This window comes from Lepidochelys olivacea, assembly GCF_965140295.1.
Source record: "Lepidochelys olivacea isolate rLepOli2 genome assembly, chromosome: 2".
NCBI lineage: Eukaryota > Metazoa > Chordata > Testudines > Cheloniidae > Lepidochelys > Lepidochelys olivacea.
In genome coordinates, this window is record NC_140412.1 from 242734920 (window position 1) to 242754952 (window position 20033).

The window sequence follows — 20033 nt, forward strand, 5'->3', positions numbered from 1 at the left end:
ACCCATAAAATGTTTTTAAAATTACTTTTCTGTGCTTTAAGATTGAACAAAAAGAAAAACAGGCCTACTATACACACTGCTATCACTTTCAGATGTTAAAAATGCATCCAGTCTTGTTTAAATAACACATTTTTTAAATAATGTTTAAAATACTGTTTTGGCTTACAGTCTTCTTTGGGACACAATATTTTTAACATTATTTTGTGTCTGCAAATCTAAAGGAATCCTATGACAAGAACAAAATATTTAAACACATTTTCACAAAGAATGCTGGCTATTGCTCCAAAGGATGCTTTGTGCTGTAATGTCTATGATTTAAACCACTCTGAACTCTGAAATGTCTTTATGCATGTGGGGCTACATAACCAGCACTAGAAGTGAATGCTTCAACAGGCTTTTTAAATTTTTTAAAACCGTTTTGGTTTCTCGCTTGGTATATGATCTCCACTCACCTGATTTCTAAGCATTTCATTAAATAAATATACGTATGGCAAATTTGGAGTTTACAACATTTTGGAAGGGATTAAATTCTATATGTGCATGTATACATTAATGGAAACATACAGTGCAGCAGTGGCTAGAGCTGAGCAGTTGCTGACATTGTTTCATCCCCACCAGTGTTTCTCACTCCTGCTATTTAAATCCTGCCTTAGGAGAAGAGACTGACCATCACGCAGCAGCTCTGTGATGTGGATATACATCCAAAAGATAGTAGACTGACAACTGCTGAATGTAATTTACTTATGACATGGGATAATAAAAATGCCTGTGTCTGGCATTTTAAATCAGCTAATTCTGAGGATTTAGGGCCTGCCTACAGATTGCTAATGGATTTAACAATAATAATAATAATAATGCTTAGCATTTATATAATCCTTTTAATCTTCAAGGCATTTTGCAAACATTGACTAATTTTTCTGCGTTAAAAAGAATCCGAACTTTTAGATTAAAAACACAAGAAGTTTCTAAGCCCATCTGGTTGTAAAGATAGCCTTGAAAATGTCAACTGATGCACTGCTGTATTTCTGAGGCGGCAGACAGTCTGAAACCATGGCATGGGGCAAGGTGTGAACTCTCTTAATGTACATCTGTGGGGCATTAACTTCAAAGGCTAATGATGACCACTTAAATGACAACACTATTAGCCACAGAACTTCATATAACTGTACCAAGAACTTTCCACTAACAAGCTGATCCATTGACACTAGACTACCTATCACCTCTTGATTTTATGTTCATTTGAAATGATGTTTCACAGAAATAAAGGCCCCTAATCCAGTTACCAAGCCACTACAACATGTGGTTAATATGTGGATAACCAGGAGTGAACCCTAGGCTTGCACTGCTCTTGCTAGAGGCCTACTCTGGCACACTCATGGCTTCCTACAAGTCATTGGGCACATGGTTATTTTGCTGTGTAGACGTGCTCCTCTCACTATACCACTGTAACTGGTAAATCTAGTTCTTCTCCTCTCCATAACTAGTATGGATACATATACTGTAGGTACCACTGTGTATGATTCCTGGGACTCTTTTCCCTATACTTAAGTCAGAAATCTTACCTGACTATGTCACCTGGAAGCTGAAATTAGGTTTATAATTACACTATTGTCCAGATAGCTTTGACCTGGTCATCAGCCCCCATCTCTATTATGGAGAAACAGAGAATACACTTTGCCGAAAAGGAATTCTCAAGATCTTGCTTTCTAGAGTGAGGAGACCATTCCAGCCAATTTGAAATCTGCCAAATGAAGCCAAAGGGAGTATCAGCAAGTCTCTGATCACATTGCTGAGAATGAGATCCAGCAGATTAGATGACCCTTGCAGTCTCTTTTAACCCTATGGTTCTATGATCGTTCGGCAGCTCTGAAGAAAAACTGCATGAAGGTGTAGTACAACTAAGAGAAGGATCTGAACAACATCTCCAGCAACCACAGACAATCTGTTCCCCTTTCAAGAGACTGGACTGAGTGCTAACAAGTAGACCCATGTCAGGCAATTAAATTTGTGGACAGTGGAAAACTCAAACCTGAGATACCAGCAGATGAGAGTCAAGGTCGATAAGCTGGTCTGGCCATTGGAGAAGGAAAAGCCTAACTCAAGTATTCGCTTAGGGTAAATTTCTCAAGAGTACCTAAAGCAGCCTAAATCCCATTTGTGGGACTTTTTAAATTAGCAATTTAGGCATTTTGGAAACTCTACCCTATGTCTTTATTAATGTGCACAGTGTGGGAGTGCAGTTTGTAGCAAGCACACAGCAGGCTGGGAGGGAGACTGTAATGAACCACAGCACCCAGTCCATAAGCACTATATCTGTTGTGAAGGCACAACTGTCCTCCCATAAAAGCAGAAATGGGGTTGGCTGCTGCTTCAGGTCTGGAACATGCCTCGCCAATTTACTTTGTTGCTCCTGCTGCTGCCAAGATTCAACCATTGCCCAAGTGATAATCAAAAAAAGAGGACTTGTGGCACCTTGGAGACTAACCAATTTATTTGAGAATAAGCTGTCGTGAGCTACAGCTCACTTCATCGGACGCATACTGTGGAAAGTACAGAAGACGTTTTTATACACACAAACCATGAAAAAATGGGTGATTATCACTACAAAAGGTTTTCTCTCCGCCCACCCCACTCTCCTGCTGGTAATAGCTTATGTAAAGTGATCACTCTCCTTATATTTTTGTGGAGAGTGATCAGTTTACATAAGCTATTACCAGCAGGAGAGTGGGGTGGGGGGAGAGAAAACTTTTTGTAGTGATAATCACCCATTTTTTCATGGTTTGTGTGTATAAAAACGTCTTCTGTACTTTCCACAGTATGCGTCCGATGAAGTGAGCTGTAGCTCACGAAAGCTCATGCTCAAATAAATTGGTTAGTCTCTAAGGTGCCACAAGTACTCCTTTTCCTTTTGCAAATACAGACTAACACAGCCTTTACTCTGAAACAAGTGATAATCAGTATCTTAGCCTCTTCCACCAAGGCTCAGTGCATTACAAAAATCTGCATAGAACAGTCACAATTCCACACCAGTGATGACTGAAGCAGTATTTATTAAGGATAGAAGTAGCATTAAGTAAGGGCAGAAGCTAAATGACAAGCCGCTCGATACTGCCAGTTCACTGGACCAGCTTCCCCATAATAGTTAATTTCTCTTTGCTTCAGCCACCTGATTGGCCTGCTTCTGTGTAATGGATTCAAAACAGGAAAAAACGATGGCAGTGCCATCATCTGCCAACATGTGTGCACCATTCAAATGGGATGCCAGCATTCAGGCCAATATTTGTCAGAGTGTCCATCCAATAAAGAGGTTATTAGGTGGGTTGGTCTGTAACTGTTTCTTGCCAGAGATCCCCCTTTGCTGGTGGAAAATGCCTTATGGGCTTGGCATACCAACAAGTAAGCTCCCCTCTCAACTGCTTTCAGGGTGATGGCAGCCTTTTTCCAAGTTTTCAGCAATCTAGTGTGTGTTTGAAATTACCCTCTTCTGTATCTTTCTCTGATCTTTATCTTAGTCTCATAACCACTTTTCTACTTATGATGAGTCCCACCCATACATCCAAAGATCTCAGACCTGCTTCCAATGGTACCTTGAGAGCACAGGTGAAAATTATTACCAGTTGTGATCAATGGCTGAAAAGCAGAATCTCAGTTACACTCCCATACATTACTCTGACAATTTTGCACAGTTTGCAGAACTTGCAGAATTTTGGGGGATTGTATTCATTTTTTTAAGCCAACATTCACCTTTGCGGAATCCATGGAAGGAACATTTTAATCAAAATCAGTTTATTATAGACAGCACTGATGGACAGACACATTAGTATATTAAATACAAGCAAAAAGAAAAAAGGTCAAGTAGGAAAACCCTGTAGAAGCAGGAACATGGAGCGCTCATTCCTTTTCACCCTCCATTTGCTTCAAGCATCAAAGTGAAAGGATTAATGGCACAGAGCATTCCTTTTCCTGCTCACCTGCACAGTACAGCCAGGAATAGCCAGCACAGAGTTCATAGGCCAGCTTTAACATCCCATAGTATGCTCTTCTTTGCGTTCACAGATGTTCTGAAGCACACATCAAGTAGTCATGATGGCATATATGTCATTTCTCTTCAGCGTTGGCCCTCCAGTCTCCCAAAATACACGAAGCACCACGCTGACACAACTGAGCCAACATGTCCTCATCCTTATAATCTGGGCATGGAGTCAAAAGCCAAGAAGTGCAGTTGGCACAGAAACCCAGCTGGTAACCCTGCTGAGGGGAAGGGATAGTAATGTTGCAGTCTGTCTCTAAGGAAATCTTTTATGTTCTGGCATCTTGAAACTTGCCACACCAAATGATATCTACCTCCCTGGAAGTGGCTCCTGTGATCCACCACAGAGTAGCAAAACTTTCAGCTGAATATTCAATGCTTTGGTCTGATTGAAAGAACAAAGAAGTGCAAAATGAGATCCATCAGTAATCCAAGCATGACTTGGGAAGCTCCAGCAGTGTTGTTCAAACCTTCCCTTGCTTACATCAGGAGCACCATTTTTATCAGTCAGAAAAGTCAGTAGCACTTGCTTTGTTGGACCACTTCTTCGACTGTTATCTTCCCCAAGACACAGAGCTCTGCCAGGGAACAGCATTTGGTGTTTGTGGCCAATCTCCAGAGGGCCATGACAACTCTATCATGCAGAGGGACAGCAGCTCGCATACTCACACATTTCTGTTGTTAGGCCATTCGCCAGCCATACACACTGAATGTCAGAAATGTGTGCTTGGTCATTCGCAGCTGTCTCATCTAATAACTGCTGGTTCAGGCACTTAGACCATCATCCCGCCAACAGGCTGAGCTCAGCCGACCCCACAGTCTCCTCCTCAGTCTTCAGTTTGTTAACATAAGTGGACAGCAAATTCTGCATGCACCTCTGCCTCCTTTTCAGACACCTATGCAGAGCATGCTGGGTGCTGTTATCTCTTCTATGCGGTTGTGCTTCCACGGCATTGGGTGACAAGCAGCATAATCCTGAAGCTGGAAGATGAAGCAATCTGCAGTGACAAAAAAGTCTCCATGATGGAAAAAGCCAGCGTGACCTGTGAGGCGGGGGATTATGGATTTTACATAAGAAATCCCATAAATCCTAAGGAGAAAAAACAAAAATATCCACAGTTTTGGTGTGTGCAACTGTTGCTGGGGCTCCAGGGGATAGCAAAATTTCTCAGAATGCTTCCCTAAGTTGCTCCCCTGGTTGGCAACACTTAATTGTGAACATGAAAATACAGTTGTGAGAGCAGAAAAGATTCGGCAATGTCAACCTAAACTGTATCACTTGTAACCTGTTAAAATGATTGCACCCTTAACTTATTACAAAATGAAGATTCCAACTGCACTGGATGGATGGAGCCTATGGATGCATGTTGTGAATATGCTATCAGGTATCCTTTTGATTATTCAGATAATTGCTACTGTCCTTAAGAATTAGAATAAATGCACTGCTTAAGTGCTGCTAGCTACAAAGTGTTAGACTCCTGTAGTGCAGCCTAGAGGATTTCATGGGTTTCCAGTGCTGTTCCGTTCAACAGCAATAAACACAGTTTAGTTTAACAAGTTAATAAACATAGTGGAATGACTCTTGCTTTTTTTTTTAATGGGTATGTGGTATTAAAATGTAAGTATATGGCCATGTTGGATTAAAAAATAAAAGCAAATCCATTGTCCCTGCAATAATTTGTGAGATTTGGGGAGAAACATTTTCCCCTAAAATTCCTTGCAGATTTCTGTTTCTCTTTAGAATGCATTCTTGATTTGAACCTAAGTTTCCAACAGAGATGGGTGAGTGCACTAAGCCATTGTACTGCCTAGATACATAGATAGAGAAGTTTCAGAGTAACAGCCGTGTTAGTCTGTATTCGCAAAAAGAAAAGGAGTACTTGTGGCACCTTAGAGACTAACCAATTTATTTGAGCATAAGCTTTCGTGAGCTACAGCTCACTTCATCGGATGCATACTGTGGAGACCTTTAATATACGATCTAGTACTCTATGTGCACTATGAAAGGTGCTTATAGAAAATAAAAGGTGTTCTATTAAAAAACCGACCGTTTTTAGCAATTGTCATTCCACCAATGGCCCAATTTAAGCATTGACTGAAGTCAATGACAATAGTTTCATAGACTTCAGTGGGAGCAGGACTGGGCCCAAAGAATTAGCCAAAGCTCAGTCTTCTTATGCTCCACTTCTGTGTTCTCTTTTGCAAAAACTATGGCCACTGAATTACTTGATACACTGCACTCATCTTAAAACATTAGGCTCATGAGCGTTACGTAAAAATACAATCAACAATACTAAATGCTCTCCACTAAACCTATGGTGAAAAGAACAAACACCACTCACATCTATACTCCTTCCCAAAGATCACAAAAGAGAAATTCATATTTTGATTTTTTTTTCTTATACTCACTAATGAATTTTATGCAAAATGTTGTCCAGGATGCCAGAAAAGGTTTGCTGTGGCTCACACTTCTATGGAAAACAATGGAACAATGAATATCTATTGTATATATGGATGTAGAGGGATGATCACTGCTGAGAAGTGTTAAGCAGTATAGGGATAAACCAAATCAAAAGCAGACTTTACATTTACTTTAGAATATGGTATGGTTCTATTTTAAAGATATATGTGAACACTTAGTAGGTTATGTAACAAAACCAAGCAGAAATTCTCTCTATATTACAGTATATAGAATTACTTTTTTTCTGTATGTCGGATAAAACAGTTTTATGAAAATATTTGGCGAGGGGTGGGTGGGGGTGGGTGTTTTCCAATAAAAATATTATGGTCTCTCTGGGAAATTTGGAAGGACACCAGGAGAGTGTCCTGCTGTTCAACCCTTACTCCATCTGATACTTTAATAGTTCCAGATGGCCTTTACTGGAAGATAACGCTGCCTTTATTCTTTTATTATGACCTTTCAGGTCACAAATTATCTGTAGGATGCTGTTGCCATCCTTTCTTCTCAAGAGTAAGGTAGATGCTTAACATTAAATGTCAACTCTTATTAGTCCAAATTTCCAATGATGCAAAGAGAGTCAGTTATTCCAAACACCATCACGGAGGAAAGTTTTTGCTATGCTGATATTTTTCCTCTATTCTATAGAAAAGTAATATTTTGTTAGATGCACTTTTTCTATCAGATACCTCTTGTTAACACATGTGGCCAACTAAAAACAGACCATATGGTAGATGACGATCATTTAGAATATGTAAGAAGCTATTGCAAAGTGCATGCCTTTTGATTTTTTGTTTTTGTTTTTAGTTTTCAAAGGGTTTATTGTGTAAGTTTCATTGTTAGACAATAATGAACATTCACATAGTTTTTATCATTTGTCCTTTTCCATAATCATAAAGTGCATTGACCTTGCATAGGAAAAAATATTAAATAATCTAATATACTAAATAAAGTAATAGGTTAATTTCTTTCCTGCTGTCACTAAATTCATGTTAGCAGTCTCTCTTCAACTTGACATCAATTAATGATTTTAATTCCAGACTCTTGTCACAGTGCTCACCACCCTTTTGTCTAATTAAAATGGATGATGCATGTTGAAGGGAAAACACAAGACTTCAGTTCTTGTTGTAACATTTCTATTCATTAGTATACTTTTTACAACAAAAGGCTTGTAGCTTTATTAGCACTAGAGAAAGATGAAGAGAAGTTTATTACATGTAGGCTCTCATACCCTCAGGAAATATACAATACAGGCCTTTATGGAATGACCAAATAGTCTGGGACAAAATATCAATGGGCTATTTTAATTACTGATATACATATGAAGTGTTGCATTCAAAATCCAGGAAACAAAATGAGACACTAAAAATACAGCCTTGTTTATGTTCAATATTTTTAAAAAATCTGAATTCATATAAAATATTTACATAGGGATACTGAGTAACCTAACAAAAGAAATTAAAAATCTGCTCCAGAATGGCTCTCTTAAAATATATGGCATAACGCTCTTCCTGTGTCTCTATAAGACAAAAGTTCACTAGTTATTCTTCCATTATTTGTAGTTTTTCATCCAAGTAGATAAAGCAGTGACAATGGTTGTTGCAGGAGGTTATTCAATCTGCTATAGTTTTTCATGTGTTTATAATATGGCATTAAAATTTACTCTGGGATGAAGCTAAATATAACAAGATCATAAGCAGCCATTTATAACATCAATTTTCACTCACTGTCAGGTAGCTCTGGTGCACTACAGTACATAGAATTTCTGAAATGAACATTCCCTTTCTCTTAGTTATTCTCTGAATCCTTGTTTGGATGTAAGTATATTGAATACTAAGAATGTCTTCATTTTGGAAAGTTGGACAAGTACCCAATAAACTTACAAAGTAAGACTGCGATTTCATAGATTCGAAGATGGAAAGGGTCTAGTTCAACCTCCTGCATAGCACAGGATTTGTTACCACATCACTTACAGCAGCAATACAGAAAATCTTATGAGCTGGCAGAGCATACTCTCTGTACCCAAATATCTACCCTCCATTTTTGTTTGGCTATTATATTAAAAACATGCACTATTCTCTCTTTAGTCAAGACACACAAAAAACAATGTTGGGAGCTCCCTCTTCTGACTTTACAGCTGCAGTTGACAGACACTATTCCCAGAGCAGTACTACTGATGCCATTGGTGGTGACATTTGCACAGAAAAGTATACAGACAGAAGAATTATGTAAATTTAATCTCCTTTACAAACTAACGGACGAAAATGTCAATGCTTCCAAAAACAAAAACAGATAAAATTATACTATATTTATATAGAGAGCGAGCACACATCACTCCTAATCCACACAAGTACAAAAATAATTACAGTAAAATTGAATAACATCTTTAGAACGCAGAGGAAGACACGACCCAGCCAGCATGGTCCCCAGCCTCAATAAAGCACTTATTCCTACTACTCTCTCATCTGCTAAACACTCTCCCCTAATGTTTCATAATAAGTATCCAACCCTGTTTTACAGCCCTTTATCCCTCTCCAAGTGAGTTTCTCATCCCACCTTAAACACCTACTTCATATACTTCTCTTCCAGGTTCAGAACATCCTTCCTCCTCCCAATGCCTGCCCCAATCCCAGACAAATGCTCAGAATGCATCATCTTCCCAAACAGTAGTGTTCAAAGAGTTATAATTGTTTTTGCAATTATATAACTTTACAACTTCTGTTTTAAAATTGAATTTGGCAAGTGAATTGCATGTAAAGATTGTCTAGACAGTTTGGGGTTTATGAATGGGGAAGGAATAAAATATTAAAAGTTACTAATGGTTAAAAATATAGTAACCTAGAGATATTTAGCAACTGAACTTAATATCGAAGTGCAATAGACAGAATGATAAAACATTCCATTCGATCAATGATCTTTCAAGATGAGATAGATAATGGACCCAAGGCTGGATTAAGACACAAGCACTATAGGCCACGCTTAGAGGGCCATTCATATTCTGAATCATAAGATTATATCAGAATTTCAGCTTTTATTAAAAACAAGAATCTAGCCGTGAAGAACATGGAAAATAACTCTGTATCATACCACTATTATAGATACCTCAGTCTCTATTTCTCTCGAGTCTGCTATATGGGTAAAAAGAGTTAATTTAGTCCTACGGATGGAAGTAGCTACTCCTCTGCAAGAAGGCAAGCTATGGGTGTATTTAACCAAACAATACAGACATCAAGAAGGAGCGGTTACCTACCTTGTAGAGGAATGAGTTTTTTGAGTTGTGTCCCCCTGTGGCTGCTCCACATCAGGATAAACGTGCATGACCATGTTCTCTTAATTGGAGGGGTTTTTTTTTTTTTGACAGTGTCTGTGGGTCCACACCTGGGCCCCAGTTACCCTCATGGCCCAACAGGAAGATATATAGGGAGGGGTGAACCTGCTGCCACTCCAATTCCTTCTCAACCACAAAAGTGCAAAGAGAGAGACTCCAAGGCAGAGCAGAAAGAGGGTGGTTGGTGGGACATACATAGGTGCACGCATCTCAAAGAACTCCAGTTACTGTACAAGATAAATAATCTCTCCTCCTCCGAGTAACGTCTCTATGGGTGCTCCACCTGAGGAGACTCCTGAGCAATCCCCCCATCATGGAGAAGGTTGCTGAGGAGGAGGATTCAGTGCAGACTATGGAATAGCTTCACTGAAAGCTGTGTCAGCTCTGAGAGCAGTCACAAGAGCAGGGTGCTGGGGAAATGTGGGTACTGAGGATCAGGTGGCTGCTCTGCAGATGTCTGGAATAGGTATGTTTTTCTGAAGGGCTAATGAGGTAGACTGAGCCCTAGTGGAATGAGCAATGACTCTTGGAGGAGGGCCAACCCCTGAGGCTTTGTAACAGTTTAAAATGCAGCCGGTAACCGATTTGGATAGTGTTTGGGTGGAAATCGACTCTCTTTTCATACATTTTGCAATTGAGATAAAAGCCTGGGTGAAATCCTGACAGGCCTGGTCACATCTATGTAAAAAGGTGGGAGCTCTTCTTATGTCCAGTGTATGAAACCCCATTTTTTCTATGGAAGAGTGAGGCATGGGATAGAAAACAGGCACGTGAATCTCTTGGTTGATGTGAAATTCTGAGGAAACCATGGGAAAGAAGAGATAGTGAAAATGAAGCATCACCTTGTCACAGTGAAACACTGTATATACTGGATACAGCCATCAAGGCTCCATGCTCTCCTATCCTCCTAGCCAAGGTGATGGCTATGAAGAATGTCGTGTTAAGGGACAAATGAAGGAGGGAACAGTTCATCATAGGTTCCATGATCATGGAGGTTTCCTCAGTGCACGGGGGACAAAGTTGAGGCCCCATGGTAGAAAGAGGCCTTTCATAAACCTTGTTGTGGCTGGATGGGTGAAAACTGAAAACCTCTCAATAGGGGCTGTGTGTGAAAGGCTGTGATAGTGGCGAGGTTAACTTTAATGGAACTCAACGATAATCCTGAACTTTTTAAGTTGAACAGGTAATCGAGAATGTGTGTAAGACAAGACTAAAGATGAGGCATAGATTGGCAGCTGCACCAAGTCTGGAAGAGTTTCCACTTCTACAATTAAGTTTTCCTTGTTGAAAGTCTGCTATGAAGCAGAACTGAGAACTGTTAATACACCTGGGGAGTAGTCTTGTTCTATACCAGAGAGCTATCTAGTAGCCAGACCTTGAGGTGAAATGCCGGAAGATTCAGGTGGATGGAGGAGATGGATCTTGACTGTTGGATGAGGAGATTCACTGACAGGGAAAGATGGAGAGGTGGTTGCAGAGATATGTGAACCAGCTTTGTGAACCACAACTGTCTGAGTCAAAACTGTGCTATGATGATGGCTAGTAATCTTTCTTGTTTCAAATAGTTCAGGAACATAAGCAGTAGGGGAGTAGGGGGGACAAGCATAAAGCAGTACACAAGGCTAAGGAATAACTAGGGTATCCGCCATTGAGTTGCAGCCATTCTCTCCTCTCAAGCAAAATCGTCTACACTTCTCATTGGATGGAGTTGTGAAGAAATGTATCCACTGATTGCTCCAGGTGAGACATATCTTTTGGAAAACCTTGTTTTTCAAAGCTCCTACTCACGGTTGATGTTGAAAGGTCTGCTGAGAGAATCCGCAACTCTGTTCTGTAGTCCTGGTAGATTAACCATAGAAATCTGTATGCACTGTATATTTACCAGTTTTATGGCTTCTGCACATAATGAGTGGGATCTTTCTCCGCCTTGACAGTTGATATATAATAAACTGCTGCTCTGTTGTTCAGCATTATTCTGGTCAGGTGGCCCCTGATGTGGAGGAGGAAGTGCTAACGAGTATGATGAACTGCTCTGAGCTCTAATATGTTGATAATGAGGATAGACTTCAGAGGGGTCCATCTTCTCTGAGCTATGAGGTTTTCGGAGTATGTGCCCCAACCTAGTAGAGAAGTGTCTATGGTAATGACTCTCGGGGAAGGGAGCTGCAGGAATGGAACTCCCACATTTAGGGGGTCTTTCCACCAAATTAGAGAGATGAGGCCCCTCCAAGGTATGGACACCCATTTGCAGAGAATGTGCTGTGGCTTGTCGTCTTTGTTTTATCTTTGAAACAAGGCTGGACATCGTGGCAAATCTGTTTTTCGGCAAGTAGGGTCTAACAGTGGTGGAGATGAAGTGGCCCCAATGAAGTCTATGTATTGAAAGGGTGAGATCATAGATTTTTTTTGTGTTGAGGTAAAGGCCTACCGAGTGGAACAGAGATCAGGTTTTGTGGTTGCTGTCTATATCTCGAGAAGCAAGTGACCTTTTAGGAGCTAATCTTCCAGGTAGGGAAAGACAATTATTCACATCTAGGGACGGTGGGAAGCAGTGACTGATAGGGTTTCCATTCTGAGCCGTTGAGAGCATGGATGCACATGTTCAAAGTTCTGAGGTCCAGAATTGGTCTCCTTCTCCAATTTCTCTTTGGGACCAAGTAGTATTGAGAATAGAACACTTTCCTAACAAAAGTCCAGGAGAACAGGGTTGATCGCCAACCCTGCTACCCACTCCCTAGTGTTAGCAGGGATTGTACTTCCTACATGAGAAAGACCTCGTGAGAAGGGTCCCTGAAAAGAGACAGAGAGTGGGTTGGGGATGGCGGAGTAGAGAGCTGAACTGGATGGATTAACCTGTAGAAATTATTCCAAGATCCACATGTCAAAGGTGATAAGCTCCAAGGAAGAGAGAAAATGGGAAAGACAATCCCTATAACGGTGGTCAAGTGCAGGATATAGAGTGGGAGATGGTTCGTGACTCTTGACAAATGGGTCAAAGTGGACATTTTGAAGATGTCACTGATTGGGAGAATACTCTTTTTTTTAGATCTGGGCTCTTCCTGGGGGGGTTCAGTTGGCCTCATGGGCTGGGGGTAAACTGAACAAGATTATGGAGCCGTCTGTGACCTGCTGTATTTCTTATTTGTCACAGGTGTGTAATTGCCCAGAGATCATAGCATCACCCATGAGTTCTTGAGAGAGCAAAGGGACCCATCTGTGGTGTTGATAAACAATTCAGTCCCCTCAACAGTATTTTGTACCTTCCAGAGAAGGCCAGAGTACTGCAGCCAGGAAGCTTGGTGCATACAGCACATAAAAAATGGTTACTCACCTTTTTGTAACTGTTGTTCTTAGAGATGCGTTGCTCATGTCCATTCCATTGTAGGTGTGCACACATCCATATGCATGGTCATCAGAGACTTTTACCTTAGTGGTACCTGGAGAGCTGGGTGTGGCGCCCTCTGGAGTGCTGTGCTCACGGCACAGTACATCAGGCTCAGCCAGCCCTGTGCCCTCTCAGTTCCTTCTTGCCCACAACTCCGACAGAGGGATTGGAGGGTGGGTAATGGAATGGACATGAGCAATACATCTCAAAGAACAGTTTACAAAAAGGTGATTAACCGTTTTTTCTTCTTCGAGTGTTTGCTCATGTTGATTCCATTGTAGGTGACTCACAAGCAGAATCCCAGGAGGTAGGCTTGGAGATCACAGTCTTGGAACCGAGAGGGCATAGGGCTGGTGGTGCTGATATATCGCGCCATGAGCACGGCGCTTCAGAGGGTGCCACAGCCGGCCCTATTGGTACCGCTAAGCCAAAAGCCTTCAAGAGCCACACATGTTGGTACGCACACACCTACAATGGAAATCAACATGAGCAAGCACTCGAAGAACTACTGCCATAGCTATGGGGCCTTTAGCTGTGTTGACTGCATCAAATGAGGCTTGGAGAGATGCTTTGGCAACTATCTAGCCTTACATAATGAGGGCCTGAAATTGTTCCCTGTGATCCTGAGGCCGGCGTACAATAAAAGATACAAATTTGGAATAATATGTGAAGTTGTACTTTGCCACCAGGACTTGTAATAGGCTTTTCTGAACTGTAGAGAAGCCAAGCAGTAGCTCTTACGAACCAGATGTTTTAGCTTTATTTGATGGGGTTGAACAGAACCAGTGTTGCATGTTCGATTCGTTAACTGCCTCAACTACCAGCGTGTTACTTGTAGGGTGAAGGAAAAAATACTCCAAGCCTATGGGCCGGATACAGTACTTCTTGTCAACCTGCTTGCATCTAAGTGGTACAGTTGCTGGAATTTGCCACACCATTGAGGCTGGGGATAGGTAGTGCAATCTTGCCCTGAGGAGATGTATGATGGATGTTCAACAGGGAACACTGGAATCTGTAAATGTGTCTGCCACACATTACATAAGGTCCTGAAAGGCCTTGAAATCATCAGGGTAAGATGATGGAAGAGGCATGACTGCCTCATCTGGAGAGGAAGAGGACTTGTGTGAATGTGGTGTTTCTTCTTCCTCAGCTGGTTCATGTTCTGCTTTGCATGTTCCTGTTGAGCAACATTAAAGGGTGTTGGTTGTTGCTCTTGACACGTCCTCTTATGAGGTGGAACCCTGTAGAACTGGTCACTATAGGAGATCCAGGGGTTCCGGTATGCCCACTGAGGTGGAGCAAAAGAGATGGAGTGAGGCCCCATGGATGTCCTTGCCAGGGTCTCTGACGTGTTTCCTGCTACGAGTTTCCTCCTCATAGTGAACCTCAAGAGAGGGAGGCTTGTAGGCAGAGAAGCCACGTATAGATATCTCCAAGTCCTATGTGGTGTCTATCAAAGGTGTGCAAGTGGTGCAGTGGAGACTGTAATGGTACTGGAGGACAAGCCACAGTTGACAATGGTATGGATGGATGGTAAGTAGGCCCCAAGAAATGCATCAGTAACAGTGGTGAATCCTTTTAGTATCTGTCAACAATGGTGTTTTAAGTTTTCCATGAGTTGAAGATCTTCCTGAGAGAGTAGCCTAGATTGTACTGGAGACTCTGGTATGGACCATCAGGAGTCATTATATATCACAGTACTGGGGATTGTACTGAGGTTAGGTCAGTATATGACAGCAGCCTTTGCTGGGTTCTAGAGCTTCTGTCTGCAGGGGTGAATTTTCCCTTCTCTTGTCCTGTTCTCAGGAGTGGGGTCTTTTCTTCTTTGGTGGTCCCCTAGGGCCCCTGGAGTGTTTGCTACCAAAGAAATGGAGGCAGGTGGCTGCTCCAATGTACAGGGGATGACTCAGACCCTGTGGGTCTCTGAGAATAGGAGTTTAAGTTTGACCTCTCTGAATTTCTTGCATTATTAGTTCCTGAATTTAAGTAGATCTTGCATATGGAGGGAATGTGTTTTTTTCCCAAAGCAACTGAAGCAGCTTGAATGCCTGTTGCTCCAGGGAAAAGACTTGTAGCAGGTCTGACAGGGTTTGAAGCCTGGTGCCTTGGGCATAATCCATACACAATGCTGCATCTTGAGGTCCAAGAAAACAACTGCCCAGAACAGGCAAAGGACAAAAAAAAAGAAACAAAAAAACAAAAACGGGAAGGAGAATCCTCCCCATTTCCAAAAGGCACAAACTGCTAAATAAGGGAAAAAGAAAAAAAAAGAAAAGAAATACCTGTAAAATTAAGAAAAAATAATAAAAAAATAAGCAAGAGGCGTAACAAGTCACATGGCTTAGCTAATGGACACTGCAATACTCTGTCTCAAGCTGAAGTCAGTTGAGAAGGAACTGGAGTGGCAGTGGGTCCACTTATATGCCCTCGTATTGTGGCATGAGGATGTCTAGGGTGCAGGTGCAGACCGCAGACACATATATAGCCTGATGTGGAGCCCCAAGAGGGACACTATTTGAAGAAGAACTGTCTAAATCCAAGCAGTGAACAACCTAGGCAAAGACTTTGGACTTGCTGGAGAATGGAAAAACCCTGGGGAAGGACAGGAAAAACAAAGGTGTTAGAATAAGCTGTAAAAAGAAAGTCTCCCTCCAGCCAGGGGAACAGACCAGAACGAGAAGACAAAACTGGACAGGAGAAGAGGAGGGTGCAGAAGAAGTCTGGACTCCCTGGAAGGCACTAAGACCCAAAAGACACTCAGGAGTGAAGTTATTTTTCCATAGATTTGTGTCACTCAAGAGCTTCATCTATGAGTTAAAGTGCATGTATAATTTAGAAGTGCCTTTGCAAAGCCTGTGTGTTACTTGCTGTAATTGTCATGAAGTTCACAAAAGGGTGACACAGTAATCCACAGTACACATGTGAGTGGAACTCTGGGGAGGGAGAAGGAAGGCTCTGAAAAGACTTGGAGGAGCAGTTGGGCTATGGGATCCAACTTCCCCGTGGGGCACCAGACTTGGAGTCTATACACCAGGAGTGTGCCTGAAAGGCCAGATATAGAGACTTTATCATAACCTTAAAAGCCTGTGGCAGCCAAAGGTTTGCGTACAACAGTCAGATGAGCATCCACAAAGGGGAGTGCAGCCAGGGCAGTAACGCTAGCTCTTTTAGTTGCCCAGAAAAGTTTGAAAGCGTGACCTGAGTGTAACCAATACAGCAATGTTTGCCTGAGTCTGTAGACAACCTGAAACCCCTGAAGTGTCTACTACCCCATATGTCTCTAAGGAATGTTAAATAGAAGATCAGCTACTCTGAAGGGACTGCACCAGCATAACCCCACCAGGGGATTCTATGCAGGGCAGGAGCAGAAGAATCTAGCAGATGCATCTCACCAATCCAAGCAGATACACTTGGGGGCCACCCTTCCTCTTGAGGAAGGAAAGGACAGCTCCTACTACTCCTGAGGGAAAAGAGGGCCCATGCTACTGCCCCTGCCTCTCTGGGAGGAGAGGGGACCCACTGACACCACTACTCCAAGTATTGCACATGGAGGGGCAGGATCAGAGCATGGGTATCATGCACAGAGGGTCCCCCATGATGTGGTATGCCCAGAACCCAATATTGCCTTCATCTGGCCCTGAATGGACCCAATTCTGATCTCTGTTCCAGCGGTGTAAATGCAAGGTAACTCCTTTGCGCTCAGGCTTCAACAACAATGCTACCTGGAGCTGTAAGCTTGTCAGAGCTCATAACCTAAGCAGTTTGGGTCAGATGGTCAGTGCTTGGAGATATTCAAAGATAACTCACTAGCCTCCCTTCTCGGAGTAAACCAGTGCCCCCAGAATGCAGATACGCAGTACTGTGCTGTCGGGTGAAACGTCAACCTGAGATCTTGGCAATTTACCATTAATAAGTATCCTCTGACAATTTTTATAAGAATGGTGGGTGCTTACTCCAGGTTCCTGACACAGTTCCAATGGAGGTATTTGCTAAACATATCTGGTCTATACCCCTGTATTTTCAACTGGATAATTTACATCCTGGGCTAAACTGCTTTGTTACTGTTGCTGGAACACATGCACCAAAGCTGGCTAAAATGACATTCTCTTTTAAAAAGGAATTATTGTTAGTATTAGTATTGTATTCATAAAAGGCAGTTTTTATCCATTTCAATCAGTGATCAATTGAAGTGTATTAATTTGCTTATTTGTCTTCTAATCAATATGAACAAAATACTTTCAAGAGTTTAAGCAAAATACTATTGCAAGCACATTACTATTAAAATTGCAAAGTCAGAGTACAATAATTTTATAAAATTGTGGGCATGATTGATTTTTTAATGGACCATTCACTTGTTCTCTGACCCCTAAGGATTTTTTGTTCCAAGCCTCTTACACATAGTAAATTCATTAAATTCAGCCTAGTTCCCAAAAGTATTGCATCATTAAAGGTATAGAGCTTCAAACACCAAACAAAACAGAGTAAGTGAACTGTGCCAGTAAAACACAATGAAAGTGAAAAAAGGAGCCATTATGAGCCAGCATCATTTTACTGTCTCCCCCAATAATTATTTCTAGAGTTTTAGTTAATTTGCATGGGCAATAATTTATTATGTATCTAATATAGTTACATGACAAAATAGAAAGGAAGAACTGCAATCTGACTGCGACAATTCAACACCACCATGGACTGACTCATAATCTGGTACTTTTGGAAATTTAAGGAAGCACCAAGCACATTTTTGTTGCTATGTTATCATCATTTATTAGTAGTACAGACCCCTGCCACAAAGAAATTACATTATAACTGTACACTTGACACAACAAGAACGAAACCAACAATTGGGGTGGGGATCTGAGGGAAGAGGAAGGATCTGGGTCACAATAATAAGATCATGCTGTAACCAAGTTCTGGCATGTGCATATATTGATGATTCGAGTGGATATATAAATTATTTTGTGACACAGCAAGAGTGAGGTTTTAAGGAGAGATTTCAAGGAGGCCAGAGTAGTTTGGTGAATGGGGATTGGGAGGTTGTTCCATACATAGGAGGCTATATAATTATACAGTAGTACTCAGAGTGACTATTACAATCTGTTTTATGACATGCACATTCTATACTCTCTCCAATATTACTGAGTGCGCGCATAACAGAAAATTTCCCTACCATGAAAAATAATTTTGTATGTCATGCAGAGATTCCAACAGTCAGCTTTGATTATATAAACACACACACACTTTGTTACATATTTCTTCCAGCTTCAAAACATTCCTTTACAGTTTTATTTGAGAGAGCAATTACTTCAAAAGAATGTCTCAACAAAACAGGAAAACATTTAGTGCTCCTATTTTTGGTTTTATCAATAGAAGGAAAATTAAGCCATAAGTAAAGATCAAAAGCTATGGTTTGGCCTCTATACTAGCAGAAGAGAAACTCAGATATTTACAGTTAAACTCTATTAACAGATTAATCCCACATATCTTTTGGGGAGCAAAACATCAAATATAGAGTATGCAGATTTATGTATATTAAGGACAGAAGGGATCATCATGATCAACTAGTTCAACCTCCTGCATTACACAAGTCATAAAATTTCACCCAGTGATTTCTGCATCAAGCCCACAACTTCTGGCTGAGCTAGGGCATATCTTTTAGAAAAACATACAGTCTTCCACCCCATCCCTAGGTAAGTTGTTCCAATGGTTAATAACCCTCACTGTTATAAATGTGCACCTTATTTCTAGACTGAATTTGTCTAACTTAAGCTTCCAGCGCTTATAGCTTGTTATGCCTTTGTTTCCTACAGTAACCTGCCACCTACTCTCAGAAATCTCCCCATGTAGGTAATTTTAGACTGTGATCAAGTCACTTCCTAATCTTCTCTTGGATTTAGCCCTAAATGAAGTAATAAGACATAACAGAGCCTCGGCCCAGAATCCCTGGGGTCTGTAAGACACAGGGTGAAATTCAGATTGGAAATATTAGCTTGTTTAAAATAATGAGGAGCATATGACACAAACAATATAGAGGCTTCAAATGTTAAGGGAAGGAGAACAAGGCAAAAATAGAGGTACTCACCACTCGGTTTTACAATTAACAGTTTAATGTACACATTACTCCATGACAACAAACAGAACTGCAGTGACAAATTTATTTGCAATGATCAAATTTTAAATTCTATTCTGAACAGCATAAAAACAATTAGTAATAAACTAGGTATGAAAGACTTTAAGGGAAAGATACAAAATGTATTTCAATTTTATATAAATATTTGTTTTCTGAGAAGTCTGTAAAATAGATTATAGAATCAGTCTTGAGAAAAAATTAAAGTAACTCTTTCACGTGTCCTAATTAAGAAATAATTATACAGCTGCTACTGGTCGCATAAAAGATACTGAATGACAGTTTCTTTTGACTGCACTGTTTAGGTCCCAAACAAGTCCAGTTTCTCTCTGTTTCTTTCTGTTATATTAACTATATAAACACATCATCATTGGGTAATTTTATCAGTGAAAACCGAACTTCAGTTGCACGTAAATTCTTGAGTTTAGAAACACCACAAAAAAAAACAAACAAACAAAAACTCTCTCTGCTAATGTTTAAGCAAATACTGAAGTCTACCTCTCCTGTTCTTGCTTCATTCGTATTCTCTCCTCTTCTGAAGTAAGGGCTTCCTGAACTTTAATTTTACCAGTTTTCTCAATCTTGTCATCTTTGCGATGTTTGCCAAACCTGTTAATAACAAAACATTCTAACTTGTCAAATGAACACAAATGTATTTCTCTTTTCCTAAGACAATGTTGTGCTTATTATCAGAGCAGCTGCTTGAAA

General features: G+C 40.8%; 1 protein-coding gene across 13 annotated transcripts in view; it reads right to left on the reverse strand.

Annotated features, from left to right (window-relative positions):
- The window catches only part of PARD3 (par-3 family cell polarity regulator), a 658792-nt gene that overhangs the window by 130527 nt on the left and 508232 nt on the right, over positions 1–20033 (reverse strand). For 10 of the 13 annotated variants that reach the window (XM_084618459.1, XM_084618465.1, XM_084618467.1 and 7 more), the window contains one exon: positions 19824–19934. The exons of the other annotated variants lie outside the window; for them this stretch is intronic. In XM_084618459.1, coding sequence (XP_084474585.1) covers positions 19824–19934 — 111 coding nt within the window. The remainder of the gene's footprint in view (positions 1–19823; positions 19935–20033) is intronic. 13 annotated transcript variants of the gene reach the window in all.